General features: G+C 48.1%; 1 protein-coding gene across 6 annotated transcripts in view; it reads right to left on the bottom strand.

Annotated features, from left to right (window-relative positions):
* Bcas1 (brain enriched myelin associated protein 1) overlaps window positions 1-7934 on the bottom strand; it is an 84080-nt gene extending 76146 nt beyond the window's left edge. For 4 of the 6 annotated variants that reach the window (XM_037204557.1, XM_037204551.1, XM_037204547.1 and 1 more), the window contains exons 1-2: window positions 7789-7934; window positions 359-435 (exon numbers count right to left, since the gene is read on the bottom strand). In XM_037204557.1, coding sequence (XP_037060452.1) covers window positions 359-430 — 72 coding nt within the window. In that variant the 5' untranslated portion in view covers window positions 431-435; window positions 7789-7934. The remainder of the gene's footprint in view (window positions 1-358; window positions 436-7788) is intronic. The other 2 variants (XM_037204537.1, XM_037204536.1) reach the window with 2 other exon arrangements.
* Between the last annotated feature and the right edge of the window lie 8135 nt (window positions 7935-16069).

Genomic DNA, 16069 nt, shown 5'->3' on the forward strand with positions numbered 1-16069 from the left:
TAAACCTCCCTTTTAACTACGTGGAGTTACCTCAATACTACAACCAATACCCGTGTGTGTGCATGCGGAGGTCAGAGGTCACATTGGGATCCTCATGTCTGTGTGCTGCCGTACCCAACCTTTTCCATGGGTGCTGGATCAGAACTCGGGTGCACTGAGCACCGCCCCCCCCCCATACAAATAGACCCTGCATTTTTCACCAGCTCCTTGGTAGGCTCTAGGACTTCAGCTACCACTGACCAACAGTGAGAGCAGCGGCCCTCGCACCCCATCTCGTCAGTGAGCCCTTGTAGACAGAGTAGCGCCCCCTAGACTCTACTTTCTGGTGTTAGTGTGCCAGCGATTAAGCATGTGTTACCTTGTAAGCGTTTGCTTCCGGTTCCTTCTCCTGGACTTCGGTTCTTAGTGGGACGCTCATTTGGTTGCCCATTGTTCCTCCAATAGAGAAAAAGGAGAAAGAAATCAAAACACAAACCTAAGTTTTAGCACCTGTGTGTGAAGCCAAGCCATAGAGACAGGTTTGTTGAGCTGGCTGTTATCTGAAACCAGGCTTCAGTTTTTTTCTCCACAGTGAAATTCTTGGAGAAAAAAAAAAAAATCCTAATTTCTTGGGTATAATTTTAAAAAATATACATGAAAAAGATTTACTAATTTTTATTTTACATGTATGGGTGTTTTGCCAGCACACACAATGTCTGTGTGCCATGTGCATGCAGTGTCCTCTGGGGACAGAAGAGGGCTCAGGATCCTCTGAAACAGGAGTTACAGAGTTGTCAGCCACCATGTGGGTGCTGAGAATCGAATCCAGGTCCCTTGGAAGAGCCAAGAGAGGAACCTAGAGTCTCCAGAGCATCGTCATTGCTGACAGGGCAGGTTACAGCTCGGAGAAACAGTCATGAGAAAAGGATAGCAGGAGCAGCGTTGGCTGAGGGCTTTCCCCATGGAGACACTGTCTAGGAGCTTTGCTCCAAGGAAAACTCATTGACTCCTTGTAACATATCAGCAGGACCTGGAGAATATTGTCCTGAGTGTGCAGATGGGGAAACTGAGGCATGTAGGTTGAATATCTTGGAAAAGGTCATACATAAATAAACACGCACACACAAGACTACATTTATGCACAGGACACACATAATGGCTCTCCCCAAACTCCAAATTTAGCTTGCTACAACTTTCAACACTGTTATTTGACACTTCAACAATGGGGTCTGCAAACTTCCACCTCCGATTGTTCAATCCAAGTTAGATCTTATTTAGTCGCTACTTTTGGGGGGGGGGGCTTGTGAATGCACACCTGTTTGTGTGTGTGCAGGTGTGTAGATCAGAGGCCCACATCTGGGTGAGTTTCTCAATTGTCTCCACTTTATTTTTGAGACAGAGTCTTTCACTGAACTTGGAACTTCCCAGACCAGCTGGACCAGCCAACAACCTTCCTGTGGCTGCTGCCCAGTGCCGGGATGGTAGGCATGTGCTCTCCAACAGGGCTTTTGGCTTGGGTGCGGGAATCTGAACTCAAATCCTCACGCGGTGTGCAATCCCTTGGCCTACTGAGCCATCTCCCCAGCCCCTTGGCGACTACTTTCAATACGCATTTAAGGTCATGAAATACCTTGGCCTGGGAGATGTGTGATACCCACAGTCACGTGACATGCCTTTTCATCTCATAGAGCTGAGGTTCCCTGACCCTTTCACTGCATCCTCTAAACAGTCTTTCTGCAACTTCAGGACCAAGGGGAGTCAACAGTGGGAAATGCAGGACCTGTGTTTTGCTGAGATCACCTGGAATCAGGCAACACTGCTTTCTCCAGCATCTAAAGCTGTTCTAACCTGTCCATCAACTGTTCTAAATGGCAGCATTGAAATGAAACTAAAGCAAAAGGTTTACTGCCACCTACTGGCACATATAAGCATATCAGAAACAAATTCCTTGAGCCTTCGGGGCTAGGTTCAAAGGACCCAAGGTTGAAGGGAGCATGGTTGGAAACAAACATGTACTAACGGTTGGCAGGAGGGTGGCAAGGCTTCCAGGGCCCAGCAGTGCTGTGACTAACAAAGCAAGAATGACAGGCGTGCCTGCCGGGTCCGGAGAGCTCACTCCGAGGCTGCAGATAGCTCTAGGTGAATGCAGTGGAACATGGGATTGCGAAGTGGGCTCTAGAGTTTACACGCTGCTCCTGCTCTCCACACACTGAGAAACTTGACTCTGGACCAGTTCCTAAGCCTGCAGGAGCCCTAGTATCCTCATCTACCTGAGGAGGATAATGAAGTGCTTTTACTGGGATGTGCCTGATGGCTAGGCTATGGAATGCTTTCTTTTCTTCCGCTATTTTTTATGTGTGTGAGTGTTTTGTTCACATGTATGTATGTGCATCCTGTGTATGCCTGGTGCACAAGGAGAGCAGCAGAGAGTATTGAACCCCCTGGAACTGAGGTTATGGACAGTTGTGAGCTGCCATGTGGGAACTGGGAACCAAACCTGGGTCTTCTACAAGAAGCAGCAAGTGCTCTTAACTGCTGAGTAACCACTCCATCTCTAAACACTTTTAAATGCATATTCAGGTTTCTATTTGTCTCACTAGCTCATTTATAGATTGTCAGTATTTTTATGTGTGAGTCTTTTTTTGATGTTTAATTTGTGCAATTTTTTTTTTTTTTTAGAGACAGGGTCCCTCTGTGTAGCCTTAGAGTCTGTCCTGGAACTCTAGCTGTCTCTGTAGCCCAAGCTGGCCTCGAACTCACAGAGATCCTCCTGTGTCTGCCTCCCGAGTGCTGGGATTAAAGGTGTGCACCACCACCGCCTGGTGCAATTTTTTTTTTTTTTTTTTTTTTAATGAGGTCAGAGGACACACCAGTGCGTGGAGAAGCCACTGTCACACAGCTGCTTGAGAGAGTCTCTGTTTGAAAGAGCCTAGCAAGTCACAAGGCTGTTAGATATAGAACATGAATTTCCCGAAAAACAAAAACACTTACAGCATCTTTGCTTTTAAAAAAAAAATGATTTATCATGGTATCTCCCTCCTCGTTCTCCCACTCTGCTCCTGATCCAGCTGGGACCTCCTGCTACCCTAAGCTCTCTTTCCCTGGACCCTTGCCCTCCATTACCCCACCTCCACCTCCCGTTTGCTCATGTAGATCTCATCCATTCCTCTGTCATTGGGTGATCCCTGTGTCTTTTTTAGGGTCCTCTTTACTAGGTAGCCTCCCTGGAGTTGTGAGTTGCAGTGCATGGTGCAAATTTTTATATATTCTGGATATTAACCATCTGTCTGGGTATAGATGGTAAAGGTTTTTGTTCCATTCTGTAGAGGCTGTCTCTGTGCTCTGATGATGGTTCCCTTGGGTAAGCAGTGACTTTTAAACTTCATGTAGTCTTATTTGGTAATTCCTGGGGCCGTTCCCTGGGCTACTGGAGCCTAGTTCAGGAAGTTCTTGCCTATAGCATAGAAGTAGACAGGGAGCTACTGGGAGCAGAAGCATTTGAGGGGTAACAGGACTGGGTCGGGGGGAGAGAAGGCAGGGGAATTAACAACAAAAAACCCAGTTGTTTGATGATGTCATATGGAAATTTAAAGTGGAATTAATTAATTAAGGACATTAGGCCCCATCTCAAGCGATTACTGTGAGAATGAAGTGAGTTAATATATTCCAGGTGCTCCACACAGGGCCTGGCACATGATGGTGCCACTCAAATGCTAGCTACAAACTGGATCATCTTTGTTATTGTCCTTGCTAGTTCCGGTCAGTGTCCCTCAGAGTTGCCTAGTGATGAGACTCCACCGAGGAATCTGCTTGGCTCCCAACCATGTGACCTGTGAAAAGATAAGTATCTGTCATCAAGGCTCCTCACTCCTGTCTGGGGTATTTTTGTTTTTGCAGCCTAAGCAGACTAAAGGGTTTGGGGGATGGCTCTGGAGATAAAATGCTTGCCACACAGGCCTGAGGCCTGAGGTTAACCTCCAGTGCTTCCAAATGTAGCCAGCTGCAGTGGTGTGCACCCCTAATTCCAGCACTGAGGACAAAGAGAAGGACATATACCTGGGCACATATCCCAGCACTGAAGATGGAGAGAAAGGCATATATACCTGTGCTCACCGATCAGCCAGTCTAGCCAGCTTTGTGAGCTCCAGACCAGTGAGAGACCCTGTCTCAAAAAACTCTCTCTCAGAGGACCTTGGTTCAATTCCTAGCACCCACATGGTGGCTCACAGCTGTCTATAACTCTAGTTCTAAGGGATCAAACACCCTTTTCTAGCCTCTGTGGGCACCAGGCACACATGGTATACAGGAAAACAAAGCAAAACAAAACAAAACAAAAACAAAAACAAAACAAGATGCAGAAGATCTAAAAAATGACACTTGAGATTGGCCTCTAGTACACACACACACACACACACACACACACACACACACACACACACACTCATAAAGGCTCCATGCAGGACTTGACCTCCACAGGACTCAGGTGCATAAATAAAAAAATGTCAGTTATTACCAATGTCACAAATATTGCTGGTGCATGCTAGTTGTCATGAATATCTGTTTCTCGTCATGATGCCTTGAGCTCAGTTGCTCTGGGTTTGATTCTTGCCAATGTGCCACTCTGAGTGCTGCTAAGGAGCACCTCTTATTGGACAGAGGGCTGTACCTTTGCCCCTCATTTCAGCTGTAGATTAGCAGTGACTCCTGCTCCTGGGATGGGGATAAATGTACACACCATTCAAGTCTGCCATAGCAAAAGAATATTTCTGAGAACTTCCTCCCAGCAGGCAGCTAAATGACTGCTGGGAGGGCCTGGAAGGGTGGAATGGTGACAGAATTAGTCACCCAGCAAACAAGAAATCACCTTTGATCAATGCAGTGGAATGCAGACAAACCACAAGCCACCCACCACTCCACGGAGAGTGCTGCCAACACGGCCAGGCTGGCATATTGGGCAGCACCAGGCTCTCCCCCAGCCCCCAAAGCAAGGTCAGTATTGCTGGCGAATCATGAGAGTAGACCCACTGTGTCCAGCCCCACCATCCAGATCTACCTTCCCGGGTGCCTGGCACAGTGCTGGGGTTCGGTGGCCACCCTCAGGGGACCATGCACAGTAGTGCAGGTTGCTCCTGTACGGAGGCTCAGGACAGAAATCCTCCCTCTCTGAACTCCTCCCCCAAGCCCTGCATGGGATGCCTGAGTCCAGGGGAAGGGCTTCTTGCTGGGTGTCTAGGAATGTTTGGTGACACACCGTTGCTTTGCATATAGAGTGGCTCTAGAAGGTCGGCAGCTTACTGGCTCGCTCTCTCCCCTGTCTCTCTCTCTCCCCTCAGCATTGGGAATTTGAACCCAGGGCCTCAAGCATGTTAGGCAAGCTCTCTACCACTGAGCTACATCCTAGCCCCCAGTTTATTTTTAAGAGAGAGAATCTCACTAGGTTGCCCAGGCTACCCTTGGGATTATTCTGTAACCCAGACAGGCCTTGAACTTGCAACCCCGCTGCACAGGGTTGGGTTGAAGTATGGAAGCCACTGTCCCGGGCAGGCGCTGTGCAGGACACCAGCAGGAGCAGAGGGAGCGGGAGGGAGGTGGCCTCCTGAGAGCTGTCTGTCCCTCTCCCAGGTACCTCCAGAAGCAATCCAGCCAGGGTCAGCCTGGGCACACCCACTGCTTCCTAGAGTACATACCCTCCTCCTTAAAGAGAGAACACACCACCAGAAGCCTGGCTCCGTGGTGGTGCATGCCTGTAAACGCAGCACTCAGGGAGCTACGGCAGGAGGATTCCGAGCTTGGAACCAGCCTGGGCTTCATAGTGAGACTCTGTCAAAACACTCAAACCAGACCAGCTATGTTTCTGGAGGTTTCAGATTCTTTCATACAAATAAAATAAAAAAGAATTTTCTGTGGTTCTCCCTTCCACTCCACCTCCGCTGAAGCCACGGCAGTACACACACCTTCTCTTGTTAGGGAAACAAAATACGCGCCCCAGGTCTGAGGGCGGCCAGCTCAGACCTCAGCGGGTTTGGAACCAGGGTGAGCCAGTGAGGTGGCTCCAGGAAAGGCAAGAATCCCAGGCATCAGGAAGAACCAGGGTTAACAATTTTCTTTTCTTTTCTGAGAAAGAGTCTCAGGCTACAGTGCGGGCTGGAATACACTGTGTGACTCAGCCTGGCTTCCAGCTCACCGCAGTCTGCCCGCCTCAGCCTCCCAAGTGTTAGGCCACAGGTGTGAGCCTTCTTGCTGTTCGTTTTTTCTGTAGTGCTGGGGATGGAACCCAGGGTCTCGGGTTTGCTCGGCCAGTTTCCTACCTCTAAGCTACATCCCGAACACCTTTAGCACAGTTTTTAAAAAATCAGCATTAATGCTGTCACAGATCTTATTTTTACTGGCTTGAGATTTTCCTGAGTTAAGGATGCTTTCACATTAATTTTCACTTTGTGAATTTTGTCTTCAAATGTAATTAATCTTTTTGTACTTTTTTATTGGTTTCCATTTTTAAAAGTATGTATTTATTTTAATTTTATGTGCATGAGTGTTGGCCTGTATGCATGTGTGCGTGTGTGTGTGCGTGTGTGCGTGTGTGTGTGTGTGTGTGTGTGTGTGTGTGTGTACATGCAGTGCTCACAGAGGCCAGGAGAAGGCGTCATATCATAGAGATGATTGTGAGGGGTCAGATGGGTGCTGCCAACAGAACCCAGGTCCTCTGCAAGAGCAACAAGTACTCTGAACTGCTGAGCCACCTCTCCAGCCCTTATTTATTTATTTATTTATTTATTTATTTATTTATTTATTTATTTACTTACTTACTTACTTACTTACTTATAAGACGCTCTCACTATATTCTACTGGTTGGCCTAGAACTAGCCATGTAGATCAGGCTGGCCCAAAACTTGTGGTGATCCTCCTGCCCCTGCCTCCTTCCTAATCACCACTGCTCCTGGCTTTAGCTGATCTTGATGGCTGAGGGACATCTTCTGATGTCCCCTGTGAATGCAGTTTCCCTCCTTCTGCCTTTCACTTGGATCCACCTCTGTGGCTTCAGACCGGTCCCCACCTCTCTCCAGTTTCATTCTCTCCACTGGGAATTGGACCTGATGCCGACACCAAGAGCAGACCCATGGCTGATGTTAGCTCAGCGTATGGGCATTCATGTGTATTTGTCCTGAGTTCAAAGGTATGGTGATACCCACTTTATAGATGAGAAAACTGAGTCCCACAAGACTGAAGGAGTTTGCTCCCCAGGTACCTGGCTAGCTTATGGCTGGGTTGAGACCACCCTCTGAACATCATGGCTTGTCCAGGCAGGCAAGAGAGTGGTTCAGAGGGTGATGCAAATTCCCAGGGATTCGAATTCAGCATCTGCCTCACTGGACGTCACCACGAATGTCACCATGATCATAGACAGAGCCAGATTCACAGACAACACTTAACAAGTCCCTTTCACCTGTCTTTGCAGGTCCTTAGAGAATGTCCCTAGCCTCGGATTTGAAGTCTGCTTGTCTGTGAGATTCTTGCCTAGACACTGGTCCCCAATCTTTGATGACCCTCCAGGGTCCACACAGACCTGAGTTATCTATGTACCCAACACAGCCCACATGGCCACTGACGCTTTTAGGAAGCACAATCTCTACGTCCATTTCACAGATCGTAAAACCAAGGCTCTCACAAACCAAGACCACAGAGCACATGAGTGAGAGGTAGGGGCGGGGAGTCAGATTCAACCCTCAGGTCCCCAGCCTCTATCTCAATTCACCCCCACCACAAGCAGTGGACACCCCAGTAAAGCTTCAAGGCACTGGGGGTAGTTACCTGATGAGCTGCTGCTGGTGGGAGTATCTTGGGTCCCCTGCTCTTTGCAGCAGTTGTTTCTGCTCGGGGTCCTGCGTCTCCAGCTGTTGCTGCCCAGTACCAGACAAGTGCAGAGCCTGACCCCGGGCTCTTTGCTTCCTTGTCCGGGCTGCTGGCTGAATACACAGAGCAGGGCAAACACACGCTGGGAGGAGCCCTCCCCTCCCCTGCCTGCCTGCCCGGTGGAAACGCGTCTCTTCCTGTATTTCCGAGCCTCTCCTCCCAGTAAAAAATAGAGAGTCTGAATTCTCTTACATTCCTGCCTCCTGGGCATTTAGAGCATCTCATGCAGTGTCCTTTACCCTGTGGGGCTGTGCAGGTGGACCTGGGATGCAAGAACTCTCTGTGACAATTGTGCATCACAGTCAAAGCCGGGAGAAGATGTTCTGGGAGGGTCTGTAGCTTTATGTTGTCTTTTACCTGCGTTGATTCCAGGATGCCATCTCTACCATAACCTGACCACCTAGCTAGAAGATGATGCACCTCCCCCTCACCCCACCACCAATGCCTAGTCCTGTAAAAGTTCTGAGCACCAAAAAATACTTAGACAGAGTGGTTTATTGCTATGACAAAAGCATGTGACATTGCTGGTCAGAAGTTTAGGACAGGAATTTGTTTGCTTGTTTGAGACAGGGTCTTATGTCGCCCAAGTTGTCCTTGATCTTACTATGCAGTTTAAGGACATCATTTGATCCTCCTGCCTCTGCCTCCTCAGTGCTGGGATTCCAGGTGCGCACATGCACCTCCACATCCAAGTTATGTGACTCAGGAGATGGAAATCAGGGCTTCGTGCACGCCAGGCAAGCTGCTCTACCAACGGAGGTACGTTCTTAAGCCAAGACAGTTACAGTGTGTAACAAGTTAAAGAGCCTCGTGAGGATGTATGTAACGTACATGAGAGCGAGCATGAAGTCAAGCCAATGAAGACTCAGAAGGATGGGGAGGGATGAAACAGTATGTGCATGCTCTTTATGGACTGGCTGAGAAGCCTTCACAGTCATGACTCTGAGCTTCCTGACAGCCAATGCAAGAGGAAAATGTGCTAAGGACACTCCTGGGAAAACATTCAAGAGAAAAGCAAACCAGTAATTACTGCGGCTTCAGTCAGTAACGCACTCATCCAGGCCCTCATCATGACTATTTGCTGAGCATCAGGCTATAGATGGCCTGGTGGGTGGGGCTTCCCCACCCTCCTGGGCTTGTTGTTACTGGACACAGAGTCCTAACAATGTAAACGCTGGCCTCACAGAACATGAGTCTTGCTGGCCAAGAATAGCCACAGCAGTTGAGAGCATGGAGTCAGAGTCAGAAAACAGCAGAAACATCATACAGGGCTGAAATAAACTCTCGATTTCTTATCAGGGGGAGTGCTCAGCTCTGGACTATGCCCCTAGACATGCAAGAAACCCAACTTCGGTGAGGCCATCACGGTCCACTGTGCAATGCAAGCTTCCACCCTGGTGCTGCTGGCTCAGACCTCGTTCTTACAGACCAGCTGGGTGACTGAGTGTGTGTGTATGTGTGTATGTGTGTGTTTGTGTGTGTGTGTCCTTGTGCATGTGTTTGTGTATAGGCAGGTACACACATACAGAGGTCAACCTTGGCTCCTGTTTCTCAAAAGCTGTTCACTTCTCCTTTTGAGAGAGTCTCTCACTAACCAGGAGTTCCCTGATCAGTCTGACCAGGTGACGAAAGAGCCCCAGGGGTCCCCTTGTGTCCTCCTCCTCCGTGCTGGGGCTATAAGTATGTAACATCATGCCTGGCTTTTTCACATGGACTCTGGGGAATTCGCTTTCCCAACTGAGTTCTCTCTCCAGCCCATATTTGTGGTTCTTAGAATGTGTGCCCCCACCCCCTTCCGTGTCTGGCATCATACTGACTTGCACAGCAAGCCGGCTAACACTCAGATCATGCACACTCGGGGGGTAGATGCCCTTTTACCGCCAGGCTTGCTCAGCACCCCCGTGTGGATGGTGGCACCCTGAGTGGTAGGTGTGAAAGGGTGGTAAGAGCAGCCACTGTGCATACACCTCGTGTACACCCTTTATACACCGTCCCCTCTACTTACACAACCTCAGCTCACAGATATCACTGTTAAGAATATCAAGGGGGGGTCTGATGAGATAGCTCAGTGGTTAAGAGCATGTGGGACTTACAAAGGATCCAAGTTCAGTTTCTATCACCCATGTTAGGAGGCTCAATATTGCCCATAAGTTCAGCTCCAGGGGATCTGACCCCCCACTTCATCCTTAGGTGCGCATACTTACACAGACAAAAACACATATACATAATTAAAAATAAAATAAATGGTTTAAAAGTAAGAAGAATTTCAAGGGGCTAGAAAGGTGAGCCATGCAAGGGTGAGGATGTAAAAGCCAGGTGGGTATGGTGGCTCACCTCCAGTCCGAGTGTGTAGGAGGCAGAGGCAAGGAGTCCCCGGAGCAAGCTGGGAGTCAGACCACCCTGAAACAGTAAGCTCTGGGTTCAAATGAGAGACCATGCCTCATGTATAAAGTGAAGAGTGACCCAGGAAGATGCCCAGGGTCAGCCTTGGACCTTGTCGCAAGGGTCACTGCTGCTGTGATGAAACACCATGACCAAAGAAAGTTGGAAAGGAAAAAGTTTATTTGGCTTACATTTCCACACCATTGTCCATCACTGAGGGAAGTCTGGACAGGAACACAAACAGGGCAGAACCTGGAGGCAGGAGGAGCTGATGCAGAGGCCATGGAGGGGAGCTGCTTACTGGTTTGCACCCCATGTCTTGCTCAGCCTGCTTTCTTATAGAACCCAGGACCACCATCCCAGGAACCACCACAGTGGACTGGGCCCTCCCCATCAATCATGAATTAAGAAAATGCCCTGCAGGCTTGTCTACCACCTAACCTTATGGAGGCACTTTCTCAGTTAAGGCTCCCTCCTCTCAGATAACTCTAGCTTGTGTGACAAATTGACATGAAACTAGCCAGCACAGACTTCCACACGCATGCATACACATGTGTACACTCACCTATGTATGCATATCTACCTACATGTGAATATTCAAATATACATGCGTACACACTACCTACACATAGGTATGGGAACAAAGGGATTTCCAGATGGTGACCGCAGGACCTGAAGCAGAGCAGAACGCCCTGGGTGGAGACAGCAGTGAGATCCAGCACCAAGACTTCCTGGTGAAGACTCTGCCTCCCAGGGGGACAAGCCGGACACTGAGCAGAGGCACTCTGCATACAGACTGGAGGTGCTCACAACACACCCCTCTCATGATTCACCTCCTAATCTTCTCTCCTTAGGATCTCCACCCCTCTTCAAATATTGACTGACCCACACAGTTGTCAGCTCCTGTCTCCGGAATCTGGATGGAGCTGGTTGCAGAAGGCTCACTGGAAATCCAGCGTATCCTGACACCATTCTCCAAGCCAGTCCGTAACAACCCTGCATACATGCTGTCCTCTTCCATACAGACCTTTGCCTATGCTCACTGAGCCAATGTCAGGCCCCCACCCCACCCCGTGTGTTTGTGGAGGCCAGAGGACAACCTTGATGCAGCTCCTCAGCTGTTACTCATCATTTTTTGTTGTGTGTTGTTGTTTCTGAGACAGGGTCTTTGATTAGCCTGAGCTTATCAAGTAGGCTAGGCTGCCAGCCAGCCCCAGGCACCCACTAGTCAGAACCTCCCCAGTACTCGTTTCAAAAGTGTGGGCTGTACTATCCCCCAGTTCTTTCCCCATGGTTCCCTGGAATCCAACTCAAGTCCTTGTCCTTGCAAAGCAAGCATTTTGCTGACTGAGCATCTCTCCAGCCCCTCTGCTATGCTTTAAGGATCTGAGTTGGAGTGGGCATGAACCATTGCAGTGTGGTCGTGTGTACTGGACCTGCTGACGGCAGCCAACCCCCTGCCTGGGTGAGCTGGCCAGTCTGCCCCAGCTGAGACAGTAAACCGGATGTCACCTTTGTCTTCTTATCCCATTTGTCACCGGCATTTTCCTGATCAGCTCCTCTGTTGCATCTGAGGTTCCCTTTGCCATGATGACGTGATATATCTGGGAAGCTGGGAATTTAAGCTCAGAGACGACTGGATGATTTCTTTAGTTCAATCTGTAGTCTGACGCTGGCTTCAGGGCGCTCACAGTCAGATCCGGGGCTCACTCTCATGTGGAAACTTGGGGTCTAGGGTTCCTGCAGTGACAAAAATTCCAGCTCTAGGGGCTGGAGAGATGGCTCAGAGGTTAAGAGTACTGCTTGTTCTTCCAAAGGTCCTGAGTTCAATTCCCAGCAACCACATGGTGGCTCACAACCATCTGTAGTGAGATCTGGTGCCCTCTTCTGGCCTGCAGGGGTGTGTGCAGACAGAACACTGTATACATAATAAATAAACAAATCTTTAAAAAAAAAAAAAATTCCAGCTCTACTAGGTAAGCAGCTATGTGACCGCGGGAGGCCGCTGCTCTCTCCATGCGTTGGTTTGCACATGTATGAAGGGAGTACAGTGGTAGCCGCCCACTGCAGAGTTCCAGCAGGGGATAATTCACAGAAAATGCCTGACAGAGTGAAACGATCATAACCATGAAGGGACAGTACTGAGGCTTCTTTCACGGGTACCATCTGTTTTTAGAAGTGGTATTTTTTTTTTTTAGCAGCTAAAGGTCCAGTACATATGTAAAAGCACAATATGTACATATCTGAATAAACAGAGCCCCACAAATAGTAAAGGGAAAAACGATAGAAAATTCACCTTCTTAAAACCATCTGTAGACTGCACTGAACTCTGGTCGCTCTGCAGGGAGATAAGGCCACGGGGAGAGAGCACAGGCCTCGTGAGAACCGAGCTGATCTTGGGGAGAGCAACAGAAGAGTGAAGGAGGGAACATCTTCCCTGCTGGTCCCATCCGGTTCTAAGACATCGTTTTGGAGAATAGGGGTTGGGGCGGGTGGGGTGGGGAACCAGGCTGTATAAATACTGCCGCGTGAAAGTCAAAGAAAGCTGTTCTTCACGCTGCTCTCGGGACAGAGTCATGCTACCCGGGCTGGCACTGAAATCACTGCCTTCCTGCTTCAGCCTCCTGGGATTGAAGATAGGAGCCATTGTTTTGATTTAGATACATCTGCCAACACTTTAAATGGAGTTTGAAATACATTCCTCAGAGTTCCTAATAATTTCCCTCATCAAATGAATTCCTGGGCGATTTTTGTTCTGCAACACGTGTAGTAAGAGGCAGAAAACAGACATGGCTGGAGAGATGGCTCAGTGGGTAAGGGCACTTGCTGTGGACCAGCATGAGGACCTGGGTTCAAATCCCTAGCTCCCATGTCAGAGGCCAGGCATGACATAGCACACATGCAAACCCAGCACTGTAGGAGGAAGACGGGAGTGTGGTTGGGGCTTTTTGGCTGTCAGCCTCGCTCCAGTTTTGATGAGAGATCCTGTCTCAGGGGAACTAGGCAGAGGGTGATAGAGCAGGATTCCTGACATCATCTTCCGGCTTCCATATGTGCACACACCAGTCTCAACCATGTACATGCATATACTACACATGCACCACACACACATAGGCATATATCTGTATACACACACATGCAAAAATGAAAAGGAACCCCCAAAAGATTCTAATCAAAATGAAATCAAATTTTGTTATATTTGGAAATTTTTTACATTTTTATAGCATCAGGTGTTTTTAAGAGCCATTTATAAGTTTCCATTTTTCCATGAATTGTTTTTTCTTTTTAAAAAGGTTATTTTTATTTCTGGAATTCTCAAAGAATCAATACAAATATTATATTAAAAAAAGAAATACCTCCATCCAGAAAACAATGACTATTAGAATGAATGAGTAGAGAAAAAAATGAAAGTAAAATAGTATTTTATTTTTATGTGTGTGTGAGTGCCTGTGTGTATACATGCCACATGTGTGAAAGTGCCCACGGTGACTAGATGATGAATGGGATCCCGGAGCAGGACTTAATGGCCTTGGTGAGCCGCCTGGCAGGGGTGCTGGGAACTGCACTGTGGTCCTCGGACAGCAGGACACACTCTCCACTGCGGGCCGTTTAACCAGCCCCTTGTCTTCTCTTCTAAAATAAAACCGGATAACCAGACACGCTCACTCTCCAGGTTTGGAGCAGTGCTCAGAGTTATCTGGGAACAATTGTTAGAGTGCGTCTGTCTCTCAGCTGCCCACTTGGGACCGCGTGTATGGTTTTCATCCTAACCGAAGTGGCAGAGGCTGAGGCAGGAGGAACTCCTGTGTCTTCCAGCAGGGCAGACTCCCAAGAACTTTCAAAAATCTGAAATCATACTGTTGTTCTTCACCTTTTTAAAATTTTGGTGCAAAACAAGTAATTTTGCTGGAAGATATTGGGAAAAAGTTGTATTTTATACTAGTGTTTTCATTAGCATCAAATGGGCTTATTATACTTTTAAATGAACTTATGAATATTTAAAACTTGTTAGTTCTGATTTCCAACATGACAAACATCGCTAGATCTCACCCGAATAAAACAAAAAGTCCTGGGGCTGGAGGGATGGCTCAGAGATTAAGAGCACTGGCTGCTCTTCCAGAGGTCCTGAGTTCAGTTCCCACCTGGTGGAGCTAATGCCCTCCTTAGGCATGCAGGTATACATGCAGAACACTCATACATGAAATATAATTAATAAATTAAAAAACAGAAACAAAAAGTCCTTTCTGTCCTCGATGGTTTCTCACGGTGTCAGGAAATGAGCCTGAGCTGTGCCCACAGGTCATGTTCTGAACTCCAGCAGTGATACTTTGGAGGTGGAGGCATAGAATGTTTGGAAAGTAGGGTCCTGCTGAAGGAGGTGAGTCACTAGGGGGTTGGCCCTTGAAGGTAATAGCCACTCGTGGTTCGGTCAGGTGTCCTCAGATTCCTGTGTGCCACCATGATGTGAGAAGCTCAGCAGACGCCTGTCCCTCCCCGAAACTCACTCAAGGCTTCCCCCAGTGGGATGCGTTAATACTTCCAACACACCAAGTCTCAAACCTCCTACATCTCTCACATCCTCTCTGTTGGGTTTTCTGTCTCAAAGAGGAAGGTGACTAATGCAACTCCAGAGAATAACATTTTTTTTTTCTTTTTTGGTTTTTTGAGACAGGGTTTCTCTGTGTAGCTTTGCTCCTTTCCTGGATCTTGCTCTGTAGCCCAGGCTGGCCTCGAACTCACAAAGATCCACCTGCCTCTGCCTCCCAAGTGCTGGGATTAAAGGCGTGTGCCACTACCGCCCAGCCAATTTTTTTTTTTAAATTTATTTATTTATTATGTATACAGTATTCTGCCTGCATGTGTCCCTGCAGGACAGAAGAGGGCACCAGATCTCATTACAAGTGGTCGTGAGCCACCATGTGATCGCTGGGAATTGAACTCAGGACCTTTGGAAGAGCAAGCAGTGATCTTAACCTCTGAGCCATCTCTCCAGCCCCCAAATTTTTAAATTGATTTTTTTCCCCATGATTCTAGAAGAAATAAATTTTCATTATAAAGCATACAGGGAGCAGTGGCCCAGGGGATAGCTCAGTGACAGAGAGAATCTGGCAAGCCCTGGGTTCAAACCCCATTATGACTCAGAAAAACAAATGGGAAGAGAATTATGCAAAGGCATATGCAAAAACCAAAACCAAAAACAACAACAACAAATGACTCTGTCTTGAGAAGATTTTCTTTGGTAATTGTCCCGTTCCGTATCAACGTTATACATAGTCCTTATTCTGAAACACTGCTTTGGGTTTGTTTTGAGACAAGGTCTTCTTAGCCACAGTCACTCCATTTTTGTAAAGCTCCCTTTTGGGTTAAACAATAACAATCGCTGAAACCAAAGTAATTCAGCCGCTGGAACTAAAGTCATTTGTTCTTCCGGAATCTTCTCTCCCTGCGCTATGGACGTCCCAGAAACGGCTGGCCAGGAAAGATGGTTGTTAACCACTCAGTGTCCTTTAACAGGCGTGTTGGTTACCCCTGGCAATGAGCAGCTGCGGCCACAGAAGGAAACTTCTCAATCTCCCTCGGCACTCCTTGTCTGCCATAACTCTCCCAGCTGTAAGCAGGCGGCAGGCTCTGGTTCTCACGCCAGGGAGCCCCTATGAAGGTTTCCTCCCAAATGAAATGCTTGTCATGTCTTCTTTCTTTTTGCCAACCTTCTGTTTGGTGGGTGGCCCCTATGGGGACTCGGGGAGTATACTCCCGCTCCAATAGAGTTCCTGTCTCCCAGTGGGGTTCCCGCCCT

This window comes from Peromyscus leucopus, chromosome 1 (genome assembly GCF_004664715.2).
Source record: "Peromyscus leucopus breed LL Stock chromosome 1, UCI_PerLeu_2.1, whole genome shotgun sequence".
Classification (NCBI taxonomy): Eukaryota; Metazoa; Chordata; class Mammalia; order Rodentia; family Cricetidae; genus Peromyscus; species Peromyscus leucopus.